The sequence below is a fragment of the Bos indicus x Bos taurus genome, chromosome 3 (assembly GCF_003369695.1).
Source record: "Bos indicus x Bos taurus breed Angus x Brahman F1 hybrid chromosome 3, Bos_hybrid_MaternalHap_v2.0, whole genome shotgun sequence".
NCBI lineage: Eukaryota > Metazoa > Chordata > Mammalia > Artiodactyla > Bovidae > Bos > Bos indicus x Bos taurus.
Window position 1 is genome coordinate 99657054 of NC_040078.1, and position 25309 is coordinate 99682362.

At 48.0% G+C, this 25309-nt stretch overlaps 2 protein-coding genes across 6 annotated transcripts in view; both read left to right on the forward strand.

Moving 5' to 3' along the window:
* Positions 1-202: 202 nt before the first annotated feature.
* MOB3C (MOB kinase activator 3C) lies at positions 203-8817 on the forward strand. 2 transcript variants are annotated; one of them, XM_027537370.1, is made up of 4 exons: positions 203-382; positions 3851-4312; positions 6275-6477; positions 6804-8817. In XM_027537370.1, exons 2-4 carry the CDS (start codon positions 3895-3897, stop codon positions 6831-6833), a joined length of 651 nt encoding a protein of 216 aa, XP_027393171.1. In that variant the 5' UTR covers positions 203-382; positions 3851-3894; the 3' UTR covers positions 6834-8817. The 2 variants fall into 2 exon arrangements, with proteins under 2 accessions (XP_027393171.1, XP_027393170.1); XM_027537369.1 differs by having other exon boundaries at positions 243-386.
* Positions 8818-12785: 3968 nt separating this feature from the next.
* Positions 12786-25309, forward strand: part of MKNK1 (MAP kinase interacting serine/threonine kinase 1) — a 45843-nt gene continuing 33319 nt past the window's right edge. For 3 of the 4 annotated variants that reach the window (XM_027537371.1, XM_027537373.1, XM_027537372.1), the window contains exons 1-2: positions 12786-12897; positions 22077-22257. The gene's annotated coding sequence lies outside the window, so the exon portion shown is untranslated. The remainder of the gene's footprint in view (positions 12898-22076; positions 22258-25309) is intronic. The other variant, XM_027537374.1, reaches the window with a different exon arrangement.

The window sequence follows — 25309 nt, forward strand, 5'->3', positions numbered from 1 at the left end:
TAAAATGGGTTTGTCCCCATTTTACAGTCAAGGAAACTGAGGCTTCCTCCTTGACCCTCTTAAGAGAACCAGCTCTTAGTCCTTTGGCCCTGGGAAGCTGAGGAAGCGATACGGACTTTCCGGAAAGGCGAAGGTATTGGGAGGGGGGTCCTGTCTCCACGCCCCTTCCCCGCCCCTTGGCCGCGGCGTGGCGGGGCCGGGAGGGCCTGGGCGGAGCTGGCGTCGGCTTGGGGGCGGAGGGCGACAGCGGGTTCGGCAGGGCAGGCAGGAGGACAAGCGAGAAGACCGGCACGGCCGGGAACCGGCAGGAGGAGAGGACCACGCGCTGGGGATGTGACTCCGCGACCAGAGAGGACTCGCGCTAACCCACCCGGCGGACCCCGTGAGTGAGTTCCCCCGCCCCGCCGCGCACACAGCCCAGCCTCTCTTCTACTTTAATTTCTTCGGCTGTCTCGGCCTGGCACCGTCCCCAGGCGACCTGCGCCCGGAGCAGGGTGCCCACAACCCTGGTTCCGGGGTCCGGGACTCGGAGCTGGAAAGTCAGGGTGGGGTGGGGGCGCGTCGGTTGAAGAGGGCGTGTCTTCGCAGGCGGAAATTTCAGGCCTGCTCCTCTGGGTCCTACGACCCATCTGTCCTGGCGGCTGGGCTGGGGAGATGGGGGCGTCAGGTGTTATGGGAGACGTCGAGGAGTGGTCGTGGGTGGCCGAGCGCCACGGGGAGGAGCTGGGAGTCCTCTTGGATTTCTGCTCTCAGCGCTCCCGCCCACCCCTACCCCGCTAATACACATCGCTCTACTCTAGGCTGGATTCTGGTTTCCGACTGGGGCCAAGATCCTGGGTCAGGACTGGAGGAGTGGCAGGTGTGGCCCTGGCAGGGGGCTGAGTGTCAGAAGCAGACAGGGCTCCTCTGTGACTTTTATTTGGGAAACCCAGATGCCCACCCAGGGAGCGAGCCATCACTGGCCACTTTAGGAATGAAAGGACATCCAGAGTTAGGAAACGGGGGCCAAGAGGGGGAATAGCCATGGTTCCAGGGAGGGGACAGAGATTCTGTGAGATAAGAGACTCACTAAAGGGATGAGAGTGGCAAGTGAAAACAGACAAGTGGCCTGGATACAAGGGCATCTGTCCATGTTCCCTCCCTCACAAGCTTTCATTTCCCCAGGGAAAGACCCAGGCATTGACATTCTGCAGCAAGAAGGTGGGACCCTAGCTCACTGGTTAAGACACCCAAGTTGCTGTGGAGTGTGGGGGAGGCACAGTGTGTTGGGGGAACAGGAATTAAGTTGGGTCTAGTGGATGGGAAGATGCTTCCCCTTTTCCTTCACTCCCCTCCTTTCTCCTTATCTCCACCAGACCAGTGGCAAGCAGCTAGGGCAAGAAAATGGCCCTTGACCAGTTGTCATGCCCCATCTTATCCCAGTGTCCCATTGTGCCACTGGAGATCCCCTGCTTGTGACTTGCTGTGTGAACCCAGGCTCCTAAAGTCCTCTTATGGGGCCTCAGTTTCCTCATCCATTCAAGAAGTGAGTTGGGCCAGTTGATTTCTCAGGGCTATTTCAACTCGATGATTCTTGCTTTTGAGCTTTCCACAAAGCCTGAGCATCCAGTACGTACCAGGCCTGACCTAGGCTGGGAGGTGAAGCTGGTGGAGGACAAAATGACCAAAGAGTAGTCTCCACCCAAGGACAAAGAGATCTGGGTGCAGTAGAGGAGGCTATGGGAGGAGGTAGTGTTCAACTTGAGGGCAGGAGTCAAGCCCAGGGACCAGTGTAAGAAAACATACAGAAGCAGGAGTTGAGGGGCTGTTCATGGATCAGGAAGAAGCCCAGAGTGGTGGCTCTAGGGAAGTGGGGCAAGAAAGCTAGGATGAGATGTTGAATGCCAGGGTAGGTTGTTGGTAGCTGTCAGTGAGGGGGGCTGTGCAAAGGTGGAGAGCCCAGGGACCCAACTAATTGTAGTGTAATTTTGGAAGCTCCTGCCCTAAGAATAAGGTGAGTTTCTTTCTTTCTTTCTTTTTTTTTTCTTTTTAAAAAAATGTTCTTGGCCATGCCACGTAATGTGTAAGATCTTAGTTCCCTGACCAGGGATCGAACCCACCCCCTTTGCATTGAAAGCACAGAGTCCTAACCACTGGATGGCCAGGGAAGTTCCCCAAGCAGAATTTAGATGCAGGGTCATGTGAAGTATGGAAATCTCCTCTACGGTCAGGAAGCTTGGGTCCCACACTGAGCACTTCTTTGGGTGAGAAGTTGAGGGGTAGCAGATGGATGACTTGCCACATCTTAGAGGATTTTTTCAAGACGACAAGATCCTGTGGGGAGACCTGCCCCTACTCTCCAAACTCCTCTCATTTTACTTGACTTCTCCCCTCCTGGCCTGTGTGTTATGTGCACAGAGAGGAATCCTTGTTTCAAACTTCTCCACTAGCTTGACTTGTTGTCTGACGTGACAACCCACTTGTGCCTTTGGTTACACCCAGTTGTCACCTTGTTCCCACCCTCCTTTCCCCAAACCTGACCCTGTGTTACTCGAGATATGAGAAAGGAAAGTACTCCAGTGTCAGCTCTGAGGTCAAGGCCAGGCTTTGTGGCTGTTTTCAAGCCTTAGTCTAGGGTTAGAGTTCAGGACTCAAATTGACCAGGGTCAAGGCCAGGTCAGAGTTCAGCCTGGAGCCAAAGCTGAGTGCTTAGCCTGCTCTCAGCCTTAGTGCTTGGTCTGGGGTCAGGATCATGGTTCATGTGGCTAAATTCCAGTGTGTACCTGGGGCCCTGCATTTCCCAAGAGTAAAAGAACTCACAGGGAAAATGAGGTGATTACCCTGGAAGTCCCAGGAACTTGGCCTATGAGTGACCTGGGAAACTGCATGGGCCAAATCCCTCCCTGCTGCAGGGGTCACCCAGCAATGATGGACGACACTAGAACCCAGGCCTCCTGCCTTAAAGCCTAGAGCTCTTATCATCGTCCTCAAAGGCTGTTGTGAGTCTGAGATCCTTCAATTCTAAGAAGCAAAGCAAATTCTGAATTCTGGATGGTCCCAACTGGATAATGTGACTGCATTTGCCGCCTCCCAGTGCCAGGCGCATAGTAGGAACTCTAGAAAGGTCTACCAAATGTCAGGTGCAGTGGGAGGGGCAGTGGCTTGTTCTGGTTTGGGTTTCAGGCTGGAGAGGCAGGCTTGGGAGGAAAGACCTCCAGCCACTGTTGCAGGAAGTGGTGCCCTTCTAGACCTGCCACCCTCCCCCTCTCCTCCAATGCCTGCAGTCACATTCAGAGGCCACCCAGCTGACCATCTGAGAGCTCTTTCCTTTCAGGGTAGTAAAAGGAAAGGACATTTTTGGTAGAAAAGTCCCTTCTGCTCCCTGGGAATCCCCGGTGGCCGGATGGACTACGGGATATCCCAGAGGAAGCCAAGGGTGGGGGCTCCCCCCTCTACCCTCAGCACAATGCCGGCAGGCTCTCCCACGCTGTACCAACTGGCCCGTGAGATCCCCAGAGATCATTTCACCCAGGCCCCTGCCTCCTGCAGGAGCCTCTGCCAACTCTAATAGTCCACAGCAAGTCTGAGGAGCACCTGTTTGGAGCCTAGGCCCAGCCCTCTCTGAGACACAATGAAAGTGGAAAAGAAAGAAAAAAGGTGGGAGGGCTGTGGAAAGCTTGGCAGGGGGAACCAGGGGAGCTAGCAATAGGGCAGGATACTGGATTGAGGGGAAGAGGAGGATTTAGATTCCAGGCTGAGAACTCCAGGCCAAAAGTCAAGAGGTGAGAGGGCAATGATGTGGCTGAAATCAAGTCCATTTATTTGGTAAGGACCTGACCACCGTGCTCCCCTCTGCCCTTGGCCCTGGCAGGGAATCCGCAGGTCCTGCCCTTGGACTCTTGGCCCAGCCTGGCCATGGCGCTGTGCCTGAAGCAGGTGTTCTCCAAGGACAAGACGTTCAGGCCGCGGAAGCGCTTTGAGCCGGGCACGCAGCGCTTTGAGCTGTATAAGAAGGCGCAGGCGTCCCTCAAGTCTGGCCTGGACCTGCGCAGCGTGGTGAGGCTGCCGCCCGGCGAGAACATAGATGACTGGATCGCCGTGCACGTGGTAGACTTCTTCAACCGCATAAACCTCATCTACGGCACCATGGCCGAGCGCTGCAGCGAGACCAGCTGCCCGGTCATGGCCGGTGGGCCTCGCTACGAGTACCGCTGGCAGGATGAGCGCCAGTACCGGCGGCCGGCCAAGCTCTCGGCGCCGCGCTACATGGCGCTGCTCATGGACTGGATCGAAAGCCTCATCAACGACGAGGATGTCTTTCCCACGCGCGTAGGTGAGTCTCGCCTGGCAGGCAGGTCAGGCTCCATTTTTTCGTTTTGTTTTGTTTTCTCTGGGGCCTCTTTTTGTCTGAAGCTTGAGTGTCCCTCCAGGGACCACCCAGGCAAGACTATGATGATTCTCAAAATCTTCCAGAACAAGTGCCTCAAGGTGCTCGTAGCAAGTCATTCTGTTTGGGCTAATCTGACTTGCTGCGGCTTCCGAGTCTTTTCTGACTCCTGGCCCCAGGAAAGGAAAGGCGATCAGTACTGGGGGCCAGACAGTATCTCCACTGCAGTGGGCCCTCAGGGCAGAATTTTTCCATTTCAAGCCAGTCAGGGAGCCTTGTCTTAGGCTCATTTGGGCAGCCTGGAAGGGTGGGGGTGGGAAGGGGAGATGAGTGACATCATCCTGGCCCTGCCTCCTCACTCAAGGGCAGCAAGAGGAGGCGTTGCCTTAGAAGCTAAGTGGGCATGACCTTGTGTTCATCACTGCAGCCCGCCCTACCTGGCCTCCTGTGTGTCTTTGTTAAGGTTATGGGAATCAGAGATGGGCGGGCCAGGGTGGTCAGGCCCAGAGGGGAGAAGTCTGAATGCTGAGGGCCTTGAGTCACAAATCAGCACCCACACCCCTCCCCACTCGGTGGCCTGCCCTTTCCTGCACTATCACATGCAACCCAGGTATCTTCATTTCACACGGGAGCAAACAGGCGGAGAGATGGAAAATACACTGAATCAGGAGGTACTCAGAACTTGTTCAGGTCTCGTGGGACCCAAGACCCCGAGTCTAGATGGGCAGGACAAGTCTGAGGGACCTGGGCTGGGCCTGGAAGAGCTCACAGGGAGACAGGGCTCAGCCCCACCCGAGAGCAGTGAGGAAGGGGAAGGGCCTCATGGAGTGGGGTGAGTCAGTGTGGGCCTGTGTCTGAGCTCTTGTTCCCTTTTAGTTTTCACCCCCAGGCCTGTGAGATCCCAGATGCCTGTGCCTTAACTCTGGGATGACTCTGCCACAGCAGAGAAGAGGGTGTAACCTCAAATTCAACTGTAAGCATGGGAGACTGGGCAGAAATCGTGCCTTTTTCATAGAGAAAGTCCTGGGCTTTCTCGCTGGCAGGGTCTATAGCATTTATTTGAGGTGTGCTGCAATGCAGTGCAAAGCGGGCTTGAATCCTACCTCCAGTCTATACTAATTAATATTTATGTGGCCTTGGGCAAGTGGTTCCATGTTTATGGACCTCAGTTTTATTAAAGCTGGAGTGGCTGCCATATCCATTATCATACCAGGCTAAAGGTGCAGAAGACCCAGCACAGGGCCTGGCTCACAGATGGAAGTTTCTTGCAAGTGTTATTGAATGTTTGAAGGACTGAGAAATATCTGAATTCATTCTTGAAGATTTAAGAATTCTCAGGATTGGGGTCTGGGGCCCGCTGTGTGAATGTTGCAAAGGGAAAGGAGTCAGGTGGGGCTGGAGAGGCAGGTCAGGATCAGATTATGAAAGGCTTTGAGCAGCTACCATGCTGGGAAGACAGGATTCAATCCTGAAGGCCCATATTTTAAAAAGTGGCCCCCCCAAAAAAAGTGGGCCCCAGATATTGATGAACTCCCCTTGGAATTGCATCCAACAGTGTTATGTGCAAGCATCTGCAGATGCACATGTTTCTGGAGAGAATTGTGGCATAACTTCCATCATAGTCTCAGCAGGGTTGGTCAGTGATCCAACAAGGCTGTAGAGTCGTGTTCAGGGTGATGGGGAAATTGGAAGATGATTTGTATTTCAGCAGCGGAGAAGCACAGTGAGCTTTGTGCTTCATTAAAAAGGGAAGTACGGGAGAAAGCAAACCTTGATCTCTGTTTCCCACAGGGAAGTGTGCTAGGGAAAGAGGCCATCCTGGGCAGTGTGGGGGAAGGGCAGGGTTGGGCAGAGTTTCATCAAAAGGTTGCTGATGTCCTGTATCTATCTGCCCATCCCACCCCCTAGGAGTTCCCTTCCCCAAGAACTTCCAGCAGGTCTGCACCAAGATCCTGACCCGTCTCTTCCGCGTCTTCGTACACGTCTACATCCACCACTTTGACAGCATCCTCAGCATGGGGGCCGAGGCACATGTCAATACCTGCTACAAGCACTTCTATTACTTCATCCGCGAGTTCAGCCTGGTGGACCAGCGGGAGCTGGAGCCACTGGTGAGGCCAAGCCCCCACTGCCCTCCCCTACCAGGGCTAGCCTCTGTGAGTTTTCAGATCCAAAGTCTCCCTGCTTTAAGAAAATCCAATACCCAAGTGGATATATCAGGGGACCGCAATTCATTTAACAGTGGATTTTGTACTTTAATAGTGAATTCATTCAAGTATCAGTTTACAGATACAGGTCTGCAGCCTGGAGTTGGGGGGTGGTAGTGGCAGACAGGGGCCAGGCTCAGGCAGAAGAGTTGCCAGGCCCTGGAGTTTGGGAAGGGGCTGCCTGGTACACTGAGCTCTGACTGACTCCTCCCCACCTTGTGTCTCTGCAGAGGGAGATGACAGAACGGATTTGTCACTGAGCCCAGACCTGGACCTTATTGACTGTCAGATGGACCATCTGAACACAGAGTGTCCCAGGGAGGGGACCATCAGAAGTCTGGTGGCAGAGGGACATGAAGGCCCTGGAGCCCCTTCACACACCCAAAGCCCCTGAACTTCTGGTTCTCAATCTGCCCACATGTCCTCCTGACTGCTTGGAAGTGGAGAAAGGAAGAGCTTAAAGGCAGGCAGACAGGAGGAAAGGAGAAGCTAACCCCCCAGCATGAAGTCTAGAGGGTTTCTGCTCTGACACTTGACCCTTCCACGGTGCTTCCCAAGCCTATTTGGGGAGTGTGGATGTGGCTGAAGTGATAGCAAGAAAGGTGCAAGAGCATGAGCAGCTGGTCTGTGAGTGGACACGGATGAGATTTATGTATCTGTGTGTATGTGTGCTATATTGACTATGGGATGTGTCTGTGAGAGCAAGTTGCCTTAGAACCTTCCTGGCACATGGGCCATCCATAAATGTTAGGTAAATGGATGGATGGATGGATGAAAGGAAGTAGGGACTAGGGCTTTCAGACCATGACCACCTAGGAATGATGACAAGTCAGTTACCCCATTTGGTGTGCCTGACCCTGTGTGTTAAGTGCACAAACTGTGGTTATAGATGTAGCTCCATATTTGAACCTTCCAAGCCACCATCTTACATCAGCATGAGTTCTGGGGAGCTGGTAGGAGGTAGGAAGGGGAGCCCTATCCTGAGTATTTAAAATCCTGGCCCACCATAGACACAGGTTCGGATTTGCTCAGCCAGAGAAGCTCTTGCGCTATCATTTCCCTCATCCCTCTGCCTCCAGGAAGGCCTGGTTATAGACAGCCTCCTAGGCATCAGGGGTGATCCCTCATGTCCACAAAGGTCCTCTGTCCTTAAATCAGGAATCATACACTCCAATCTAGCTCCCTGAATCTCCAGATGTGGTTGTGAGGATCTGAAACCCAGTAGAAGATAATCCTCCAACTCACAGAGCTAATGAACTTGAACTGGGAAACTCCAGAGCCTTATCTCCCATCTGGGATATTGAGGACCACATAGCTGTGAACAGACTCTTCCAGGCTTGGAGAGCCCCCATCCTGCAAGTACCTTCCCAACCATCTCTGAGACATTCCAGCTGGTTAGATCTCAGAGCATAGCTATCCACAGAGAAACTGGCATGGTCATTCAGCACTTATTACTCAGCACCTCCATGTCCAGCCCTGCACCCAGACCCACAAGTAAGAAAACTGAGACAGGGACAGGGCCCTCCTGTCCTGGAGATGGTGGGCTGGGGGCCAGGATGGAGAACCAGAAGGAATCTGAGGATCATCCATTCTCGCCTACAGAAACATCTGTGGACACAGGAGGAAACTGAAGCCAGAAGAGAGGTGGGAGAAATTGTCCAAGGCCTCCCAGCAAAGCTTTTGTGGAGCTGGAGTAGAAACCAGGGGTTCTGACTTTCACCCCAGGCCTGTGGATTGCCACACAGGGAGATGAGAGGCACTCCAAAGGAGTGTTTGACAGCTCTCTCCAGAACACAGCTGTTTTTTGCTTTAAGCAAGGATTTCTAGCCTGATGCCAGAGTACCCCACCACCCCTGTGGTCTGCTGGGGTTGTCTGCTGAGCCAAGCCTCCAAAATCATGCCCCTCTCCATGGCCCTGCAGCTGCCAGATCTCTGGGGAAGCAGATGGGGCTCCTGGGGCCAGCCAGCTGGACCTGGGACAGCTGCCTCCAGAGAAATTCCCAAGGGAAACACTGGCTCAGCAGCTTCGCCAGAAATTCTGGCGTGGGGCTGGGGGTCTGGGGGGATGTCAAAGAGTCTCCCAAAGAGGATTGTATATTGGGAGTTTGAGTCTAGGCTACTGCCAGTGCTGATTATGAAAGTGGTGGCGGTGCGGGGGAGTGGAATGGGGGCAATCTATTTTTTGTGAAACAGAGGGAAAATTTATCTTTGTTATTTTTGGTAAAATAAAGGAGGCAAACTAAAGGGCCTGGTGGGAAGCTGTGGTCTGCGTGCCACATGGCTCCTGGGCAGGCTGTGGAAGGAACTGGGCCAGAATGGGAGGGAGGGCTTTGTGTCCTGAGATCCTGGGCCTTGTGAAGGGCTGGCTGGTGTGGTTACATCTGGCCCAGCTCCCCAGGGTGGAGACACTGAGGTTTTCCCAGGGCTCTGAGAATTCACGACCTAGAATTCCTGGGCTAGGCTAGGAATCTTAGAGTGGGGAGGGCTGGGCCTTACCTTCGGGGAACTCAGTCTCTTTGGAGAGTCATTGTTTCAGCTCAGGGCACTTGGCACTGGCCACTCTCACCCGTCGTATTAATCTGGGTAGTTTATTGGAGCTAATGGGTTAAGGGACAGGACAGAAATACAGCCCTAACCCTAATCAGAGCAGAAGAAGGCCTTCTTAAGGCTGTTGGGTGCTGGTTAGAGCTCCAAGTGGGGGTGGCAAGACATGGGCTGACTCCTGAGTTTATTCCCCAGGGACACCTGAAGCTCTTAGCTCAGGTCCTGCTATCATTCCACAGCCCCTTACCCAAACTGCCTAAATAAGAGTTGAAAAACAGCTTGGTTCTTAAACAGTCAGCAAAGACCCACCTAGAGCTCTTTTTTCTCTCTGAGAAGGAGACAGCCTGGCTTTATGCAGTGGCTCTCCTAGGAGGCAGAGACCTGGGTTTGAGTCCCCACCCAGCCCCCAAGATACCCTGGCACATTCCTTTCTCCTCTGAACCCCAGTTTCCCCCATCTCCTTAATGATCAGCTGTGGGAGTAAGGGACTTAACTTATTTCTAAACTCCTGGTTACTCAGTTTGTGGATCATTCACGATAATAACAAATACTATGTGTTAGGTGTGGGATTCCCAGGTGGCTCAGTGGTAAAGAGTCCACCTTCCAATGCAGGAGACTCAGGAGACATGGGTCCCATCCCTGGGTCAGGAAGATTCCCCTGGAGAAGAGAATGGCAACCCACTCCAGTATTCTTGCCTGGGAAATCCCACGGGCAGAGGAGCCTGGTGGGCTACAGTCCATGGGGTTGCAAAGAGTCAGACACGACTGAGCGACTGAACACGCACCGTGTGTTAGGTAGAACTCTAAACGCTTGACATGTAATAGCTTGTTGAATCATTTGTTGCCTGGCTGCCTTCCTGATGCCCAGTGTCCCTCCTTTCATTGCTGTAGGTGTCTAAGGCCCTCCACCACTGCTGTAGGTGTCTAAGGCAGCCCCTTCTGGCTTACCAGAGGAGGCCCCAGTCCAGCATTCTAAAAGGTGGCTTTGCTTGCACACCTCCTATGACAGGTCACTCACTACTCCCTCAATTACTAGACTCAGAAACTTCAGGCTCTGGGATCATGGTGGTTCTGGAATACACCATATAATGGTATATTTATCTCAGAACTGTGTGGCCAAGACCTGTACCTTACATGAGAATGTCTGAATACATCAGAAAGCCCTCACAAAACTACTTTGAGAAATTCAGAGGGATGCTTGGAGAAGACTAGACAGACAGAAGATAAAAGAGAGAGCTGGGGCCTCAGCTACACAAAAGAGGCCCCCATAGGGCAAAACTTGGCAAGAGAGGATCTGGGCAGAGGCAGTGTATTGAATGTAGAACAGCAGCCAGGCTGCAGAAGGCTTTGTTTTCCTGTTGGCTCAGGAGCCATAAAAATATTTGCAGCAGGGAATAGGGAAGCGAGCCATTTGCCCCATGCTGGAGCAGAGAATTCACCTGCTGTGTAAAGGATCCCCCACCATCCTTGGACCTCATGAACACTGCAGCCTCTTGGAGGTTGTTTCCTGTTGGTACTCCCACTGCCCCACCCCCAGGAGCTGTGTGGAGTGTATGGTGAAGGGAGCCCCCACAGGCATGGCTGGAACTCCATCTGATGTGGGGAGACCTTCCTTAAGACTTTCCTCCTCTGAGCCCCTAAAGCCCTCATCTCTGTTTAACTGAACTTGGGTGCCATGTGGGGCACATAGCAATTTTGAGAACCTCGGTTGGAACCTAAGCCTGAGTGACTCAGGATCATCTGGCTATTGAGACATTCATTTCAGTTCAGTTCAGCTGCTCAGCCATGTCCAACTCTTTGCAACCCCATGGACTGCAGCATGCCAGGCTTCCCTGTCCACCAACTCCCAGAGCTTGCTCAAACTCATGTCCATTGAGTCAGTGATGCCATCCAACAGTCTCATCCTCTGTCATCTCCTTCTCTTCCTGCCTTCAATCTTTTCTAGCATCGGGGTCTTTTCCAATGAGTCAGTTCTTCACATCAGGTGCCCAAAGTACTGGAGCTTCAGCTTCAACATCAGTCTTTCCAATGAATATTCAGGATTGATTTCCTTTAGGATGGACTGGTTTGCTCTCCCTGCAGTCCAAGGGACTCTCAAGAGTCTTCTCCAACACCACAGTTCAAAAGCATCAATTCTTCAGCTCTCAGCTTTCTTATGGTCCAACTCGCACATCCATACATGACTACTGGAAAAAAGATAGCTTGGACTAGACAAACCTTTGTCGGCAAAATAATGTCTCTGCTTTTTAATAGGCTGTCTAGATTGTTCATAGCTTTTCTTCCAAGGAGCAAGCACCTTTTAATTTCATGGCTGCAGTCACCATCTGCAGTGATTTTGGAGCCAAAGAAAATACAGTCTGTCACTGTTTCCATCATTTCCCCATCCATTTGCCATTAAATGATGGGACTGGATGCCATGATTTTTTTTGTTTGTTTGTTTGAATGTTGAGTTTTAAGCCAGCTTTTTCACTCTCCTCTTTCACTTTCTTCAAGAGGCTCTTTAGTTCCTCTTGGCTTTCTGCTATAAGGGTGGTGTCATCTGCATATCTCAGGTTATTGATATTTTTCCCAGCAACCTTGATTCCAGCCTGTGCTTCATCCAGCCCAGCATTTCGCATGATGTACTCTGCATATAAGTTAAATAAGCAGGGTGACAATATACAGCCATGACGTACTCCTTTCACAATTTGGAACCAGCCCGTTGTTCCATGTCTGTCCCCGTTCTACCTGTTGCTTCGTGACTTACATACAGATTTCTCAGGAGGCAGGTAGGGTGCTCTGGTATTCTCATCTCTTTAAGAAATTTCTAAGCACCCAAACCTTCTAAGAAATTTTACAGAACTTGTTCTCGTTTTTAAAAAGACTGGCAGCATTCAAAATATTCCTCCCAAACATGCAGATCAGATCAGATCAGTCGCTCAGTCGTGTCCGACTCTTTGCCATCCCATGAATCACAGCACGCCAGGCCTCCCTGTCCATCACCAACTCCCAGAGTTCACTCAGACTCACGTCCATCAAGTCAGTGATGCCATCCAGCCATCTCATCCTCTGTCGTCCCCTTCTCCTCCTGCCCCCAATCCCTCCCAGCATCAGAGTCTTTTCCAATGAGTCAACTCTTATGAGGTGGCCAAAGTACTGGAGTTTCAGCTTTAGCATCATTCCTTCCAAAGAAATCCCAGGGCTGATCTCCTTTAGAATGGATTGGTTGGATCTCCTTGCAGTCCAAGGGACTCTCAAGAGTCTTCTCCAACACCACAGTTCAAAAGCATCAATTCTTTGGCACTCAGCTTTCTTCACAGTCCAACTCTCACATCCATACATGACCACAGGAAAAACCATAGCCTTGACTAGACGAACCTTTGTTGGCAAAGCAATGTCTCTGCTTTTGAATATGCTATCTAGGTTGGTCATAACTTTCCTTCCAAGCATGCAGAAGCGCTCGGTAAATATAATTATACCTGCTCCTTGCCCGGCCTCCTGCTTCCAGGCGCTTCCCAGGACTCCTGACCTCCAGTCCGAAAAGGTAGCGTCAGAAGACGCCAAGCCCCGCCCCCTACCCCAGCAATCGCCCCGCCCCTCTCCCAGCACGCCTGCGCAGTTTACTTAGTACGTCCCCACCCTTTCCAGCGCGTAGCCAACAGGGCGCAGGCGCAGCTCCGCCCCTCACGCCTCTCTTGGGTCGGGCCCGCCCCTCGGGGCTAGTACTGCCGCTTCCGCGTTCTCGGGGGAGCGTTCTGTAGGTGGAGTGCGAGCGACCTATTCCGCCAGGAGTCAGCTGAGGTAAAGCCCAGACAGCGAGATATCCCTGCGAGTAAAATGGGGCGCCCACGGGGGAGGGAGGGGCGGCCCGTGAATGAGTCCTGTTCCTGGGAAGGAGCTGTCAAGGCTTTCAGAACGGCCCGAGGTCACGACCAGATTCTATTCTGTTGCCGGCCGGCCGGGCAGGCGGGGGCGGACAGCTGAAGGAGCAGCTTCATTAAGACTCTCCTTGAGGCTCCGTCCGGGACGAGCTCTGGGCGCATCGTGTGTCTCCAATCCAGGCTCAGCCGGCGCCTGGGTTTGGGGCTTGGCTTGTGACAGGTGTCCGACGTCGGAGTTTAGCCAGGGGCGGGTTTGAGACTCGGTACGTATTAGGCTATATGGCTGGGCCCGAGGCTCAGGCAGTCCAACGTCATGAATAGTTTTTCATGTGAGGAATGTTTCATATCTGTGCACTCCATTATTTTAAAGTGAACTGTTTTCACTTAAAAGTTCCTGACGTGTGTGGGTCGCTGTCCTGTGAGGAGAGAGAATAGTGTGAGATACAGTGTCTCCTTAGGGAGTTTCCAGGCTACCTTGTCAGATGGTCAGTGGCAGATCAGAGGCCAGCGTGGGTGACAGGATTGAAATGTTGGAAATGCTCGAGTTTGGGTCAGGCAGTCCTGGGTTCAGATCTCACCTCTGCCACCTAACTAGCTGTGTGCCTTCACCTGGCCTTTGATCTGCCATTGACCATCTGACAGGTAGCCTGGAAACTAACTCCCTAAGAAGACAGACTGTATCTGCCACTTAGTAGCTGTGTAAGTTGTTTTCCCACCCAGAGCTTTAGCTTCTCTTCTATTAAAAAGGAACAGGAGGGTCATTGTGAAGGTGAGTTGCAGTCCCCTAATGTGGCACCTCTCATGAATCGGGTGCTGAATATTTGGTACGTGAAATGAGTGTGATTTCTAGGAATTGGGTCGTTTTGGACGTTAGAAAGGCCTTGGGGGAAGAGTTAAGGTGACCTAGGTTTTGAAGCCTCAGTGGGGTTTACAGGTGGAGCCGACTTTACAGGTTGGGTCAGTGCTTTTTGACCAGTCCTCATATGCCCAGCACTGAACTGGACAATTCATGTCTGTTATTTCACTGGATCTTCAGCCATTGACCCAAGCGCTTTCAGCCCCACTATCCTTAGCTTCAGCCCCTGTAAAGAAGGCTTGGCTGGAAGTAATGTAAAGAAGGTTGGTGTTTCGTTTTGTTTTTTAATGTGGAGCTGGGGCAGCTGGAGACTTTGGTGATCTCTCCCCAACTTCTCCCACATCAGCTCTTCCCTTTCTGTGATCCATAGTGCTGCTTGAGTTCTTGACTTTGGGAGGCCTATTATGCTAGCAGATTTTGATGGTTATAGGGCCTAGCAAGGGAGCACCTCTTAAACTTGGATTGCATGAAGCTGAACCTGAGCAGTAAGTTCTGTGAACAGGAGCTGTTGGGTTCTGGCCCAAACTTATGAAGATCCCATAGTAATATAGTAACTTGGTTCCTTTTTCCTTTTCATGGGTGCCCATGTGATCTTCCTGAGAAATGTTCTCAACATATCTCTGCTCAGAAACCTTGGTTGGCATTGTTGCCTACCTTATGGAGTTTGGACTCCTTGGCCTCATGGAAAAGCCCCTCCATAATCTGTTCCCAAATCGCTCTCCTGCCCTGTTTCTCTTTGTTCTCTCAAACCTGCACCCTATGGCCCAGGCAAAATAAACTTTTTTCTTTTAAATTTCCCTCAAGTACTCCCTTGCATGTTCCTTTATTCACTCTTCCTAGAGTCCCCACCTTCATCTTTCAAGGCCTGTGTCTCCTGTAACCTGTCATTGAAGCTTCTCTGATTCCCACTACTGGATTAGTTGCCCCCTTCCCATCTTCTGTAGCAGAAACTACACCTTGAATATAGCTCTGATTACAGTATACCTTGGGATATGTCCCCCAGGATGTGCTCTGAGTACATTGGTGGAAAGGGACCATGTCTGTTTCATCCCTCCTCTGCCTGGCACATAGTAGGCCTCTGCAATGTGTGCAGTCAGATGAGTCAGTGACATTTTTATATATTCACTTTGGTCTTTGTTTTATGAGCTTTCAGGTTCAGAGTGGGCCTTTGTGTTCTTTCTTCTTTTTGTGCCTAAGGAGAGTCCTAGTTTAGATTGATGGTGCCCTAATTATAGGCATCAAAGGTAAGAAAGTGCAGGAATCCTGCACAAGGCAGAATCCATCATTGCTACTATTGTTTTCAGCCTCTTGCCTTGCCTTTGCTGTGAGTTCTGTTGGCAAGGAGGTGATGTTCTGTTCAGGAACCTGCACTGAATGTGTTATAGTTCACACAGGGGAAGGTGCACAGGTGGTTTACCAATCAATTGTTCGGACCTTGCCATGGCCCCTCTCCTCTGGGAACCAGCAGCTACCATTTTTCCTTGCCAGCAGCTTCACCATCTGTAACAGGAAGGCTCTTTGGTGATTGTAGAGAAATATACCTTATTGAAGGTACAGGGAGCTTGGGCAACATCTGGTTCTTCTTCGATTTTACAGATGGGAAGAGGCCCAGACAGGGGAAGGGACAAGACTGGACAAGACATGAGTCAGTGGTAGAGATAATATGAAAGGTGAAAGATTCTGACTCTGTTTTCTTCCAGTCTGCTACTTTATAAGAAAATATCGAACATTTATTGAGTACTTATTATGTGGCATATACTGTTTTAAGTGCTTTACATGTGACATGTCAAAACTATGTATTCTATAGACTTGGGAACAGAGGCACCTAGAAATCATTCAGATCTACTTTTGGGTTCTTTATGTTTGCTTTATGGGCTTCCCTGATAGCTTAATTGGTAAAGAATCTGCCTGCAATGGAGGAGACCCTGGTTTGATTCGTGGGGCGGGAAGATCCGCTGGAGAAGGCATAGGCTACCCACTCCAGTATTCTTGGGCTTCCCTTGTGGCTCAGCTGGTAAAGAATCTGCCCGCAATGTGGGAGACCTGGGTTCAATCCCTGGGTTGAGAAGATCCCCTGGAGAAGGGCAAGGCTACCCACTCCAGTATTCTGGCCTAGAATACTGTTTGCTTTTTAATATGGTTTCAGTGGCTGTCGTTCTAACTGATGGGGTAGAACAGTTCTTCAGGGTCACCTACCTCCATGAGGGAGTGATGTCCTCCCAGCCATGTCTTCCTATATCCTAAAGAAATGTCTTTAGACGAGTCCAGAGTGTGTTGAAAGAGTGGGTGATAGAATGAAGCAAACTGCATGAGTTTTGGTGGCTCTTAGTTTAGGAATATCAGTATACTTTAAAAATTGTGTGTTAAACAAGTCAGGCAGTGAGAGCAGAATTTTAGAAATTCAGTCCAGGAGCTTTCTGTAAAGTTTGTCAGTCAGTGATTCAGTTCAGTTCAGTCACTCAGTCATGTCCGACTCTTTGCAACCCCATGGACTGCAGCATGCCAGGCCTCTCTGTCCCATCACCGACTCCCGGAGTTTACTCAAACTCATGTCCATTGAGTCGGTGATGTCATCCAACCATCTCATCCTCTGTTGTCCCCTTCTCTTTCTGCCTTCAATCTTTCCCAGCATCAGGGTCTTCTCAAACAAGTCAGTTCTTCACATTAGGTGACCAAAGTATTGGAGTTCAGCTTCAGCATCAGTCCTTCCAATGAATACCCAGGACTGATCTCCTTTAGGATGGACTGGTTGGATCTCCTTGCAGTCCAAGGGACTCTCAAGAGTCTTCTCCAACACCACAGTTCAAAAGCATCAATTCTTCGGCGCTCAGCTTTCTCTGTAGTCCAGCTCTTACATCCATACATGACTACTGGAAAAACCATGGTGGCAAGATTCAATTCAAAAACACATATTGAGCTCTTTCTACATACAGGACCCTGGTATTGAGAAATATACACAGAAGAGAGCAACACATTTCCTGCTCTCCTATAAGTAATTGTCTTTTCAGAGCCTTCTCCCTCAAGTGTAGTTGGCAAGACAGATAAGTACATAAATAACTGAAATCAGGTTGACTCTAGTAAATCTAATAAAGAATGTAAACAAAGTAGGAGAAATCAATCCCAACATGACCAAAGGGGGTTCAGCAAGGATTCCTGAAGGTTGGAAAATTTATGCTAGGCCTTGAAGGAAGTTCATTCCAGTGAGAAGGAACAGCCTGGGCAGTGGTCTAGAGGTGGGGGTGAGGTAGAGGGAGAGGAATGGGTTTGGTGAGAAAGGGAAATAAACTGAAATGATGAATTGTGGCCATAATGTATAGAGGTGTGAAGAGAAGAACATTGACGTTTATCTAGTCTCTACTCTGCTCTGTGGCTGAGTATATTAGATGTATTACACACAATAATTTATTTAATCCTCAGAATCCTATAACATGGGGATATTTAACCCCAATTTAAAGATGAAGAAACTGGACCTCAGAAAGATTAGAGTGATTTGCCCAAAGTCATGTAGCTCATAAATGACAGAGCTTGGTTCAAACCTGTTAGTGTTGGATTCAGAGACCTGTGTTCTTTTCACTATACTGCAAGACTTCAAATGCCGAGACTGGGGCTCTTTATTCTGTCTTCAGAAAGGAGGTAAAGAAAGTTGGAGAATGGGAACATTTTGTTTTAGCACACGAGCTCTTTAGTTGTGGCATGCAGGATCTAGTTCCCTGACCAGGAATGGAACCAGGACCCCGTGCATTGGGAGCATGGAGTCTTAGCCATTGGACCACCAGGAAAGTCCCAATAGTAATACTATTGATAATTATTATTGATATCCAATTAGGTATTGGTTTTATAGAAGGTATATTTTTATGACCATTTCCCTACTGTCTTACTCTGATATCATTGCCTTCTCTTTCTTTCCATTGTCCCATCAAGAAAATTTGAAACATAGTCATACCTCATTTTATTGCACTTCGAAAATATTGTATTTCTTACATATTAAAGGTTTGTGGCAACTATGTATTGTCAGATGATGGTTAACATTTTTTAGCAATAAGTGTATTTTATTATTTTTAATTAATTTTAATAATATTAAATTGATTTAATGTAATGATTAATTTTAATTAAGGTATGTACATTGTTTTTTTTAAGACATAATGCTATTGCGTACTAAATAGACTACCATATAGTATAGATATAACTTTTTCATGCACCAAAAAACCAAAGAATTCATGTGATTTGATTTATTGTAGTGATCTGGAACCAAACATGCAATATCTCTGAGGTATGCCTGCAAAGGATGATATGACAAAAAGTGCCAGTAGGAAAAGGGTCAATTAAAAGTCAGTGGCTAAAAAACAGAGTCAGTGACTCATTAGAAAAGTCTTACCTGACTTTTGTTTCACCCACCTGGTCTCCACAGCAAATAGGAACAGAGCTGCATGTTTATTTCCTTTTGCACAGCCTTTAACAAAAGTGCCTGCCAGGAATTCCCTGGCAGTCCAGAGGACTCTGTGTTCTCACTGCTGAGGACCAGGGTTCAATCCCTGGTCAGATTACTAAAATCCCACAAATTGCGTAGCATAGCCCAGAAAAACAGTACTCAGCCAAACCCCTTCAATTCACTTGCCAAAAAGTACAGTAACAGTGTCTTTTGAAAAGTGCTACCTGATTTGGTTCTTCTCTCTCTCCGATTTAAGCCCCTCTAGCCTGAACTTAAGCTGTTTTTTTCTTTTTCCACTTTCCATGAATATGGAAAAGTTCCCTCTGATTATAAGGGAAGATGAGATCAAGATTTTCTCATGAGAACCTTTTGTAGACTTAAAACCAGAATCAAATTGGGCCTCATCTTCTCTTCTGGAGGCTAAACAGCTATGTTTTCTTTTAGTTCAGTATTAAAACATATTTTCTGTTGCTTGGATCACATTGGTCATGCTTTTCTTTCTCTTAGGTCTTTCTCCTTCTCAACAATGACCTAGACTGTGCTTAGTCTGATAATAGGAATCCAACTAAAGCAGTTTAAGGGCAGAATAACTTCAGATGTTTTCATTCATTCATTAACATTTATTGAATGTTTGCCCCATGTCAGGCACTGTGCTAGGGGTAGGGGACCCAGAGGTGAATCAGACAGTCTGCCCTGTGGCTAGCTCACAGTCTAGGGGAAGATGTGCAATAAAATGCTACAGGTACTGTGACTGAGTTATGTACAAGTGTGGGAAGCTGGAAACTGTTCAGTGAAGTTAGGTAGAAACTATCCATTTTGCCTGGGCTAAAGGTGAGGACTTCTGTAGAGGAGTGGTAAGATATAATGCCGGAGGGGTGGGCTAGGGCAAGACTGTGGAGGCCCTGAGTGACAGCATGGGAGCTTGGTCATTCCAGAGGCAGTAGATACCCATTAGAAGTGTTGGAACAGGAAAGTGCCAGGCTCAAATCTGGCTTTTCGGATCAAGGACAAAGATACCACAAGCTTATCTGTCTTATCTGCACCCTGACTGATGTTTTATGGGGGGAAATGTCTTATTTGTGTACTTGTTTTTTTTTCTCTAAAGCTTCTGTAGAGTTTTTGAACTCTGAAAAAAATTCATTCCCTGTACAGCAGAAAATTCGTGAATAATTGAGAGAGACTTGGGTGCTTGACCTGTGTAAGATCCGGTGGCAGACCAGTCTGTGAGATTTGGCCCGGTCACATTTCACCCTTTCCCACCCTTCCCACCAGGAAGAGGTGTGGGAATGAGGAGAGGGTTCCAGGGCTCTTCTGGATATTTCATATGGAATGCTAAGAAGATTCAGGTAGCGTGAGAGTCAGAAGTTCTTTCTGAGGAGGAAAAGAGGCCCACTGGAATTTGGAATGGTGTCAGGAGGAATCGGGGCCAACCAGGCACTCAGAATCCTGGATCACGTGTCTGAAAACCTCCAAATTCTGTCTCTGCCTTTGTACTCTGCTCTCAGTTTGTTCTCTCTGCTGCCCAGTTGTAGTTTACAGAGTGGCTGGATTGCTTTCCAGAGTCACAGCTGATCTGAGGAAGCTATATCCCAAGCTAGAGTAACAATTAACTATTTATTGAGTGCATACTATAAGCCAGGCATTGTGCCATGAACTTGATCCAGATTAGCTCATTCTCACAAAATCCCTGTCACATAGATGTTATTGCTCCCTTTTGATAGATGATGACAGTGAAACACAAGAGAGGTTAAATATTATGTCCAGGGTTACCTCATTATTACATAATAAGGCTAGACTCTGAATCTAGGCCCTAATGACTCAAAAGCCCACTCACTTTCTCTCTCCCCAGCCCTGGAGTGGCTCCAAATAGAATAACATGAAAGTCCATAAAGGAATTGTGAAGACTGTTTTTACTTAGCTCTACTAGAGGTGGAAATGAACAGAAATGTGTGTGTGTGTGTGTATGTGTAGAAGGATGGAGTTGGTGAGGAAAGGAAACCTGGATTGGCAAACTATGGCCTACAGTCCATATCTGGCTCACCACTTGTTTTTGTCTGGACTGCAAGCCATTTACATTTTTAAATGGCTGAGGGAAAGTTCAAGAGAAAATTAATATTTTGTGACACAAAAATCATATAAAATTAAAACTTCAGCATCCATAAATAAAGTCTTACTGAAATATAGCCACACTCACTCATTTTCATATCATCTCTGGCTGCTTTTGCTCTGCAAAGGCAAAATTGAGTAGTTGTTGTGACAAAGGCCATGTGACACACAAAGTATAAAATACTGACTCTGGCCCTTTACAGAGAACAATTGCCAACCCCTACTATAGGCAACAAGAAGGGGCCAAGAGATTCAAACCTATGGCAAGACTGAAAGCAAAGAGTTAAAAGTCAAGGGTGTTCGAGGTTGTCCCTGGAAGCATTGTGGCCACAGGGAGAGGGAACATAACCTGAGCTTTCGTGGACCTTGGAAATAGTTTCCTTGGGCCACAGAGATTTGTTTGGGAATAAAATGCACAATAGGAAGGATTATTCTGTGTGTTAATGTTCTCTTCTGAACAATAAAGAAATATTTTATGGATGAAATAATTCATTCAGATATTAACTGGAGCCCCTTTTTGTGCCAGATACTACATTAGATGCTGGAAATACAAAGATGAAAAAGATACGTCCTTGCCTTTGAGGAGCTTACAGCCTCATGGGAGAGCCACGTGTGCATGAGGGGAGCCAACTCTGAGTATTACAATAGTAGATGTGCTTTCAATTCAATGTTGGATGAAGTAGAAAAAAAGTCAGGGACTATTCCTGTAATTTGTGGGACTTCTCTCAGTAATTTATAATGGGCCTGGAAGGATGAATGGGTGTTACTTTTCAAGGAACTACATACCAGGCTGAAGGAGAGCCTGACCGTAGTAATAGTTGGAGCTTAAGAGGTTGGAAGAGAAAGCAACATTAGAAATGATTTCAAGGTTCTGTGGCTGAGTGACTGGCAGGGTGATAATGTGATAGAGAAAAAGGGAAAGGAGGAAGGAAGTGGTAGCTGGGGGTTAGGGACAAGTCCAGTTTGGGACATGTGATTTGAGGTAATGATGAAATACATCCGGCTTCCAGTTAGGAAAACACTTTAGAAATGTTAGCACAAGGGCCTAGAATTTGGATTTAAACTACATTTTCAGAGCTTTTCTGTTGGGAAAAGGGGAAGTACATACTCATTGCATAGAGAAATTGACAAATCAACCTTGGCAGCTGATAAGTGGAACCATGAGATTAAAAATAGCAGTGGACATTTGGAAAATGAAGTCATCAGATGGAAAACCAGCAATAGTTAGGCAATTGGCAGAAAACCTTGTTCCTGTTCGTGCCACCTGCTGTTCTCAGCATCTGCTTTTCCTTTCTGACTCTTGCCTCCCCACTGTGAGTCTTAGACCTGACAACTGGGAGATGGACCCAGAGTTCATTCATCTCTAAGTGGACAACAGAGCAGTGGCAGCCTTTACCTTCTGCGCGAGGCTCTTCGGGGAACAGAGGTTCCCTATCTGTTATCCGAGTCCAATTACTTCTTTTTGGGTCTGGAATGCCACAGTGGAAGCATAATTTGAAAACTTAAACCAGACACTTGTTAAGTCAAAGCTTTGTGTCAGCATTTTAAATGCTCCAATGCCTGATTTTAAAGACTGGGGAAATCTATGATTGCCTTGTGATTACCTACTTACTGGTATAACACAGATTCAGGGAATACAGGTTGATCTTTATCTTCTCTGGTCATTAAGTCAATATTTTTACATCCTTTACGTTTCTGCTTTCTGAAGATTTTCATGCCATATGTGATGAAGCAGAGGCCGATGGAGAACTGAATAATGTCTGCTGTGCACAGAGGCCATTGAAAGCTCTCCTGTAGCTGGAAAACAGCAGCCCCTGACAGAAGCATTATTGCATTTGAAGTTTCAAGTTTACAGAGGATTCGCTTCGCAGAGTTGGGCTGACCTATAGGTAAGATTGGATGCCCATTTTACATAACTTTAGAAAAAAGTTTGTTACCTTTTGGCCACACCGGATGGTTCATGGGATCTTAGTTCCCCAACCAATGATCGAACCTGTGTCCCCTGCATTGGAAACTCAGTCTTAACCACTGGGCCTCCAGGGAAGTCCCTTACTTAACGCTTTAGATTGCGTCAGGTTGAAATTACAGATTTCCTGTCTATCTGAAAGTAGGACCTTCTGGTGAAATCTTCCTTAAGCCGAAATGCTGTAAAGCAATTATGTTAGGACACATCTTGCTAATGGATGCACAAAATAAATGGAGATCAAGCACAGATGCTCACAGAGAGAGTTCCAGGCTCCATCAGCTAGATGCTGAGTGTCGTTCCTAGGGAAGGAGTTCAGTGGTGCCACTCTCACTGCCCACGGTGCGTGCTGCCACTATAACATTCAAGATGTGCTGACCTCCATTTTCACTTTTCATCCTTTCTCATAAAAAGGAAAACCCTCTTAGTATTTCTTGAAAATGTATACATACTAACAAAGGTCTTTCATAAAAGCAAAGTGGCATAAAGCGAACTTTTCCATAAGCAGTGTAGATCTGTATCTGATATTGCCAGAGGAAGCAGTTAGTCAGAGACTTCAGTGTTCGGTTGGGCAACTGGGATTAGCTGGGCTCCTTGGCACACCTAAGACAGTTACTAAGCAGGGAGAAGCACAAGAAGAAAATGGCAGAGAGGTTCATAAGGAAAACCGTGCAGTAAATAAAACATTTATTCCCTAAAGGTAAAACAACTGTATCATAACAAAATGAAATCAAATACGATAGAACTATAAAAAATAAAATTATGAACCCACTTAATTTCATTCTCCCCAAGTAACTGCTGTTAATAATATCTTGAAATATATCTTTTCAGGTTTTTAAAATAAATTTAACATATCTGAGGACTTTTTGAAGGGTTCTGTATGACATGCTGACCTGAGGTCTCATCATGCCTCACAGTTACAACAGTGCCTCATTTGCTGATTGGTTTAGCTGTGGGCTAGGTGAGACTGGCTTTATCCTGACCTGTGAGTTTTCCTACTTTGCTGCTATGTCACCCTCCTTTGGCTGAAGCTTGCCAGGGACACAGACTTCTCTTGCTTCCCATCCCCAACGAGCTGCCCTTGGTGGATTCTCCCATTCTCTGATGGTACTGCTGTTCTTACATTACCTGACTTTGATTAGGTAACATATATTGAGGTAACCCTCTGTGCCTGGTTCCATACAAGACAGTGGGGACGGAGAGACATTAGGCCCCATGCCTTCCTTTGAGGAGGGTAGTGGTCTTTGACTCCTCCTCCATCTCCAGTCACTGGGCAGGATCAGGACCAGCTTTGCCTCTGTGGCTTCATTCCCTCTCCCCATAACACCCCTCACCTCTTTTTCTTCCTTTCTGTCCCCACCTCAGCTACACTCCTTCCCTGCTTTCCTCTGGGTTGTCACAGCCTCACTTTGCCCTCCAGTCCCCCTCCAGCCTACAGTTTGTTCTGCCATCACAGCCAGTTTGATGGCCCTAAAGCAGTGGTCCCCAACCTTTTGGGCACCAGGGACTGATTTCTTGGGAGACAGTTTTTCCATGGACGGGGGATTGGGGGTGGTTTAGCGATGATTCAGGTGAATTACACATCTGCTGTGCACTTTGTTTCTAATCTAGTGCTGCCACTGATGTAACAGAAGGCCTGGAGCTTGGGGACCCCTGCCCTAAAGCACAGCTCCAGCGGTGGCCAATCCCTCCCCATTGCCTAGAACAGTGGTTCACAAATGTGCTCTGCAGACCCTGGGGAGCCTTGGAAACCTTTCAGGGTATCTACAAGGTCAAAGCTGTTTTCATAATAGTGCCAAGATGCTGTTTGTTGTTGCAGAGCAACAACAGGCAAACTGCTGGTGCCTTAGCACAAACCCTGGCAGTGGCACTGAACTGTACTCACAGTCATTGTATTCTTTACCACTACACACTTAGAGTTGTTTTTTTTTAATACCATGTTCACTTAAATCTGTCCTTAATGAGGCAATAGAAATCATTAATTTTACTGAATCTCCTTGAGTACACAACTTTTTAATATTCCATGTGACACAGTGAAAATGTTCAAAGCACTCCTGCTCTATATCAAAGCACAGCACTTTTATTGAGGAAAAGCACTCTTGAGATTGTTTGTGAATTGCAAGCTGAACTAGCCATTCTTCATTTTTCCTTGAAAGAATAAATGACTAAAGGTTGGTGAGGCTGGAAAGTAGATGGGCACCAGATGTTGAAGGGCCTTGTGGGCTGTATTAATAAGTTTGGGTGAGCTGACTTCGGCTCTTTATACTGTCCTGCTCACACAAATCCAGTCCTTTACTCCTGCTTGCTACTTTTTTTTTTTAAACTGAGGCGTAATCAACATACAACATTTTATTAGTTTCAGGTGTACAACATAATGATTTGATATTTGTGAAACAACCGCCACAGTAAGTCTCATTAACATCTATCACTGTACACAGTTACAGAATTTTTGTGTGTGATGAGAATTTTAAAGGCCTATTCTTAGCAACTTTCAAATAGACCATACAGTATTATTAAGAGTAGTTGTCCTGTGTTAGACGTCTGTTAGTCGCTCAGTCATGTCTGACTCTGTGACCCCGTGTACTATAGCCTGCCAGGCTCCTCTGTCCATGGAATTCTCCAGGCAAGAATACTGGAATGGGTTGCCATTTCCTTCTCCAGGGGATCTTCCCAACCCAGGGATCGAACCTGGCTCTTCAGCATTGCAGGCAGACTCTTTACCGACTGAACCACCAGGGAAGCCCTTATAATTGCCATGCTGCACATTCTATCCCATGACTTATTTATTTTACAACTAGAATTTTGTACCTTTTGACTACCCACCCTTTACTTGCCACCTCTAGCAGTGAGCAGTCTGTTCTCTTTTTTAAGATTTCACATATAAGTTACATTCACTAATCACATAGTATTTGTCTTTCTCTGTCTGACTTATTGCACTTAGCCTAATACCCACAAGGACCATCTGTATCATTGCAGAT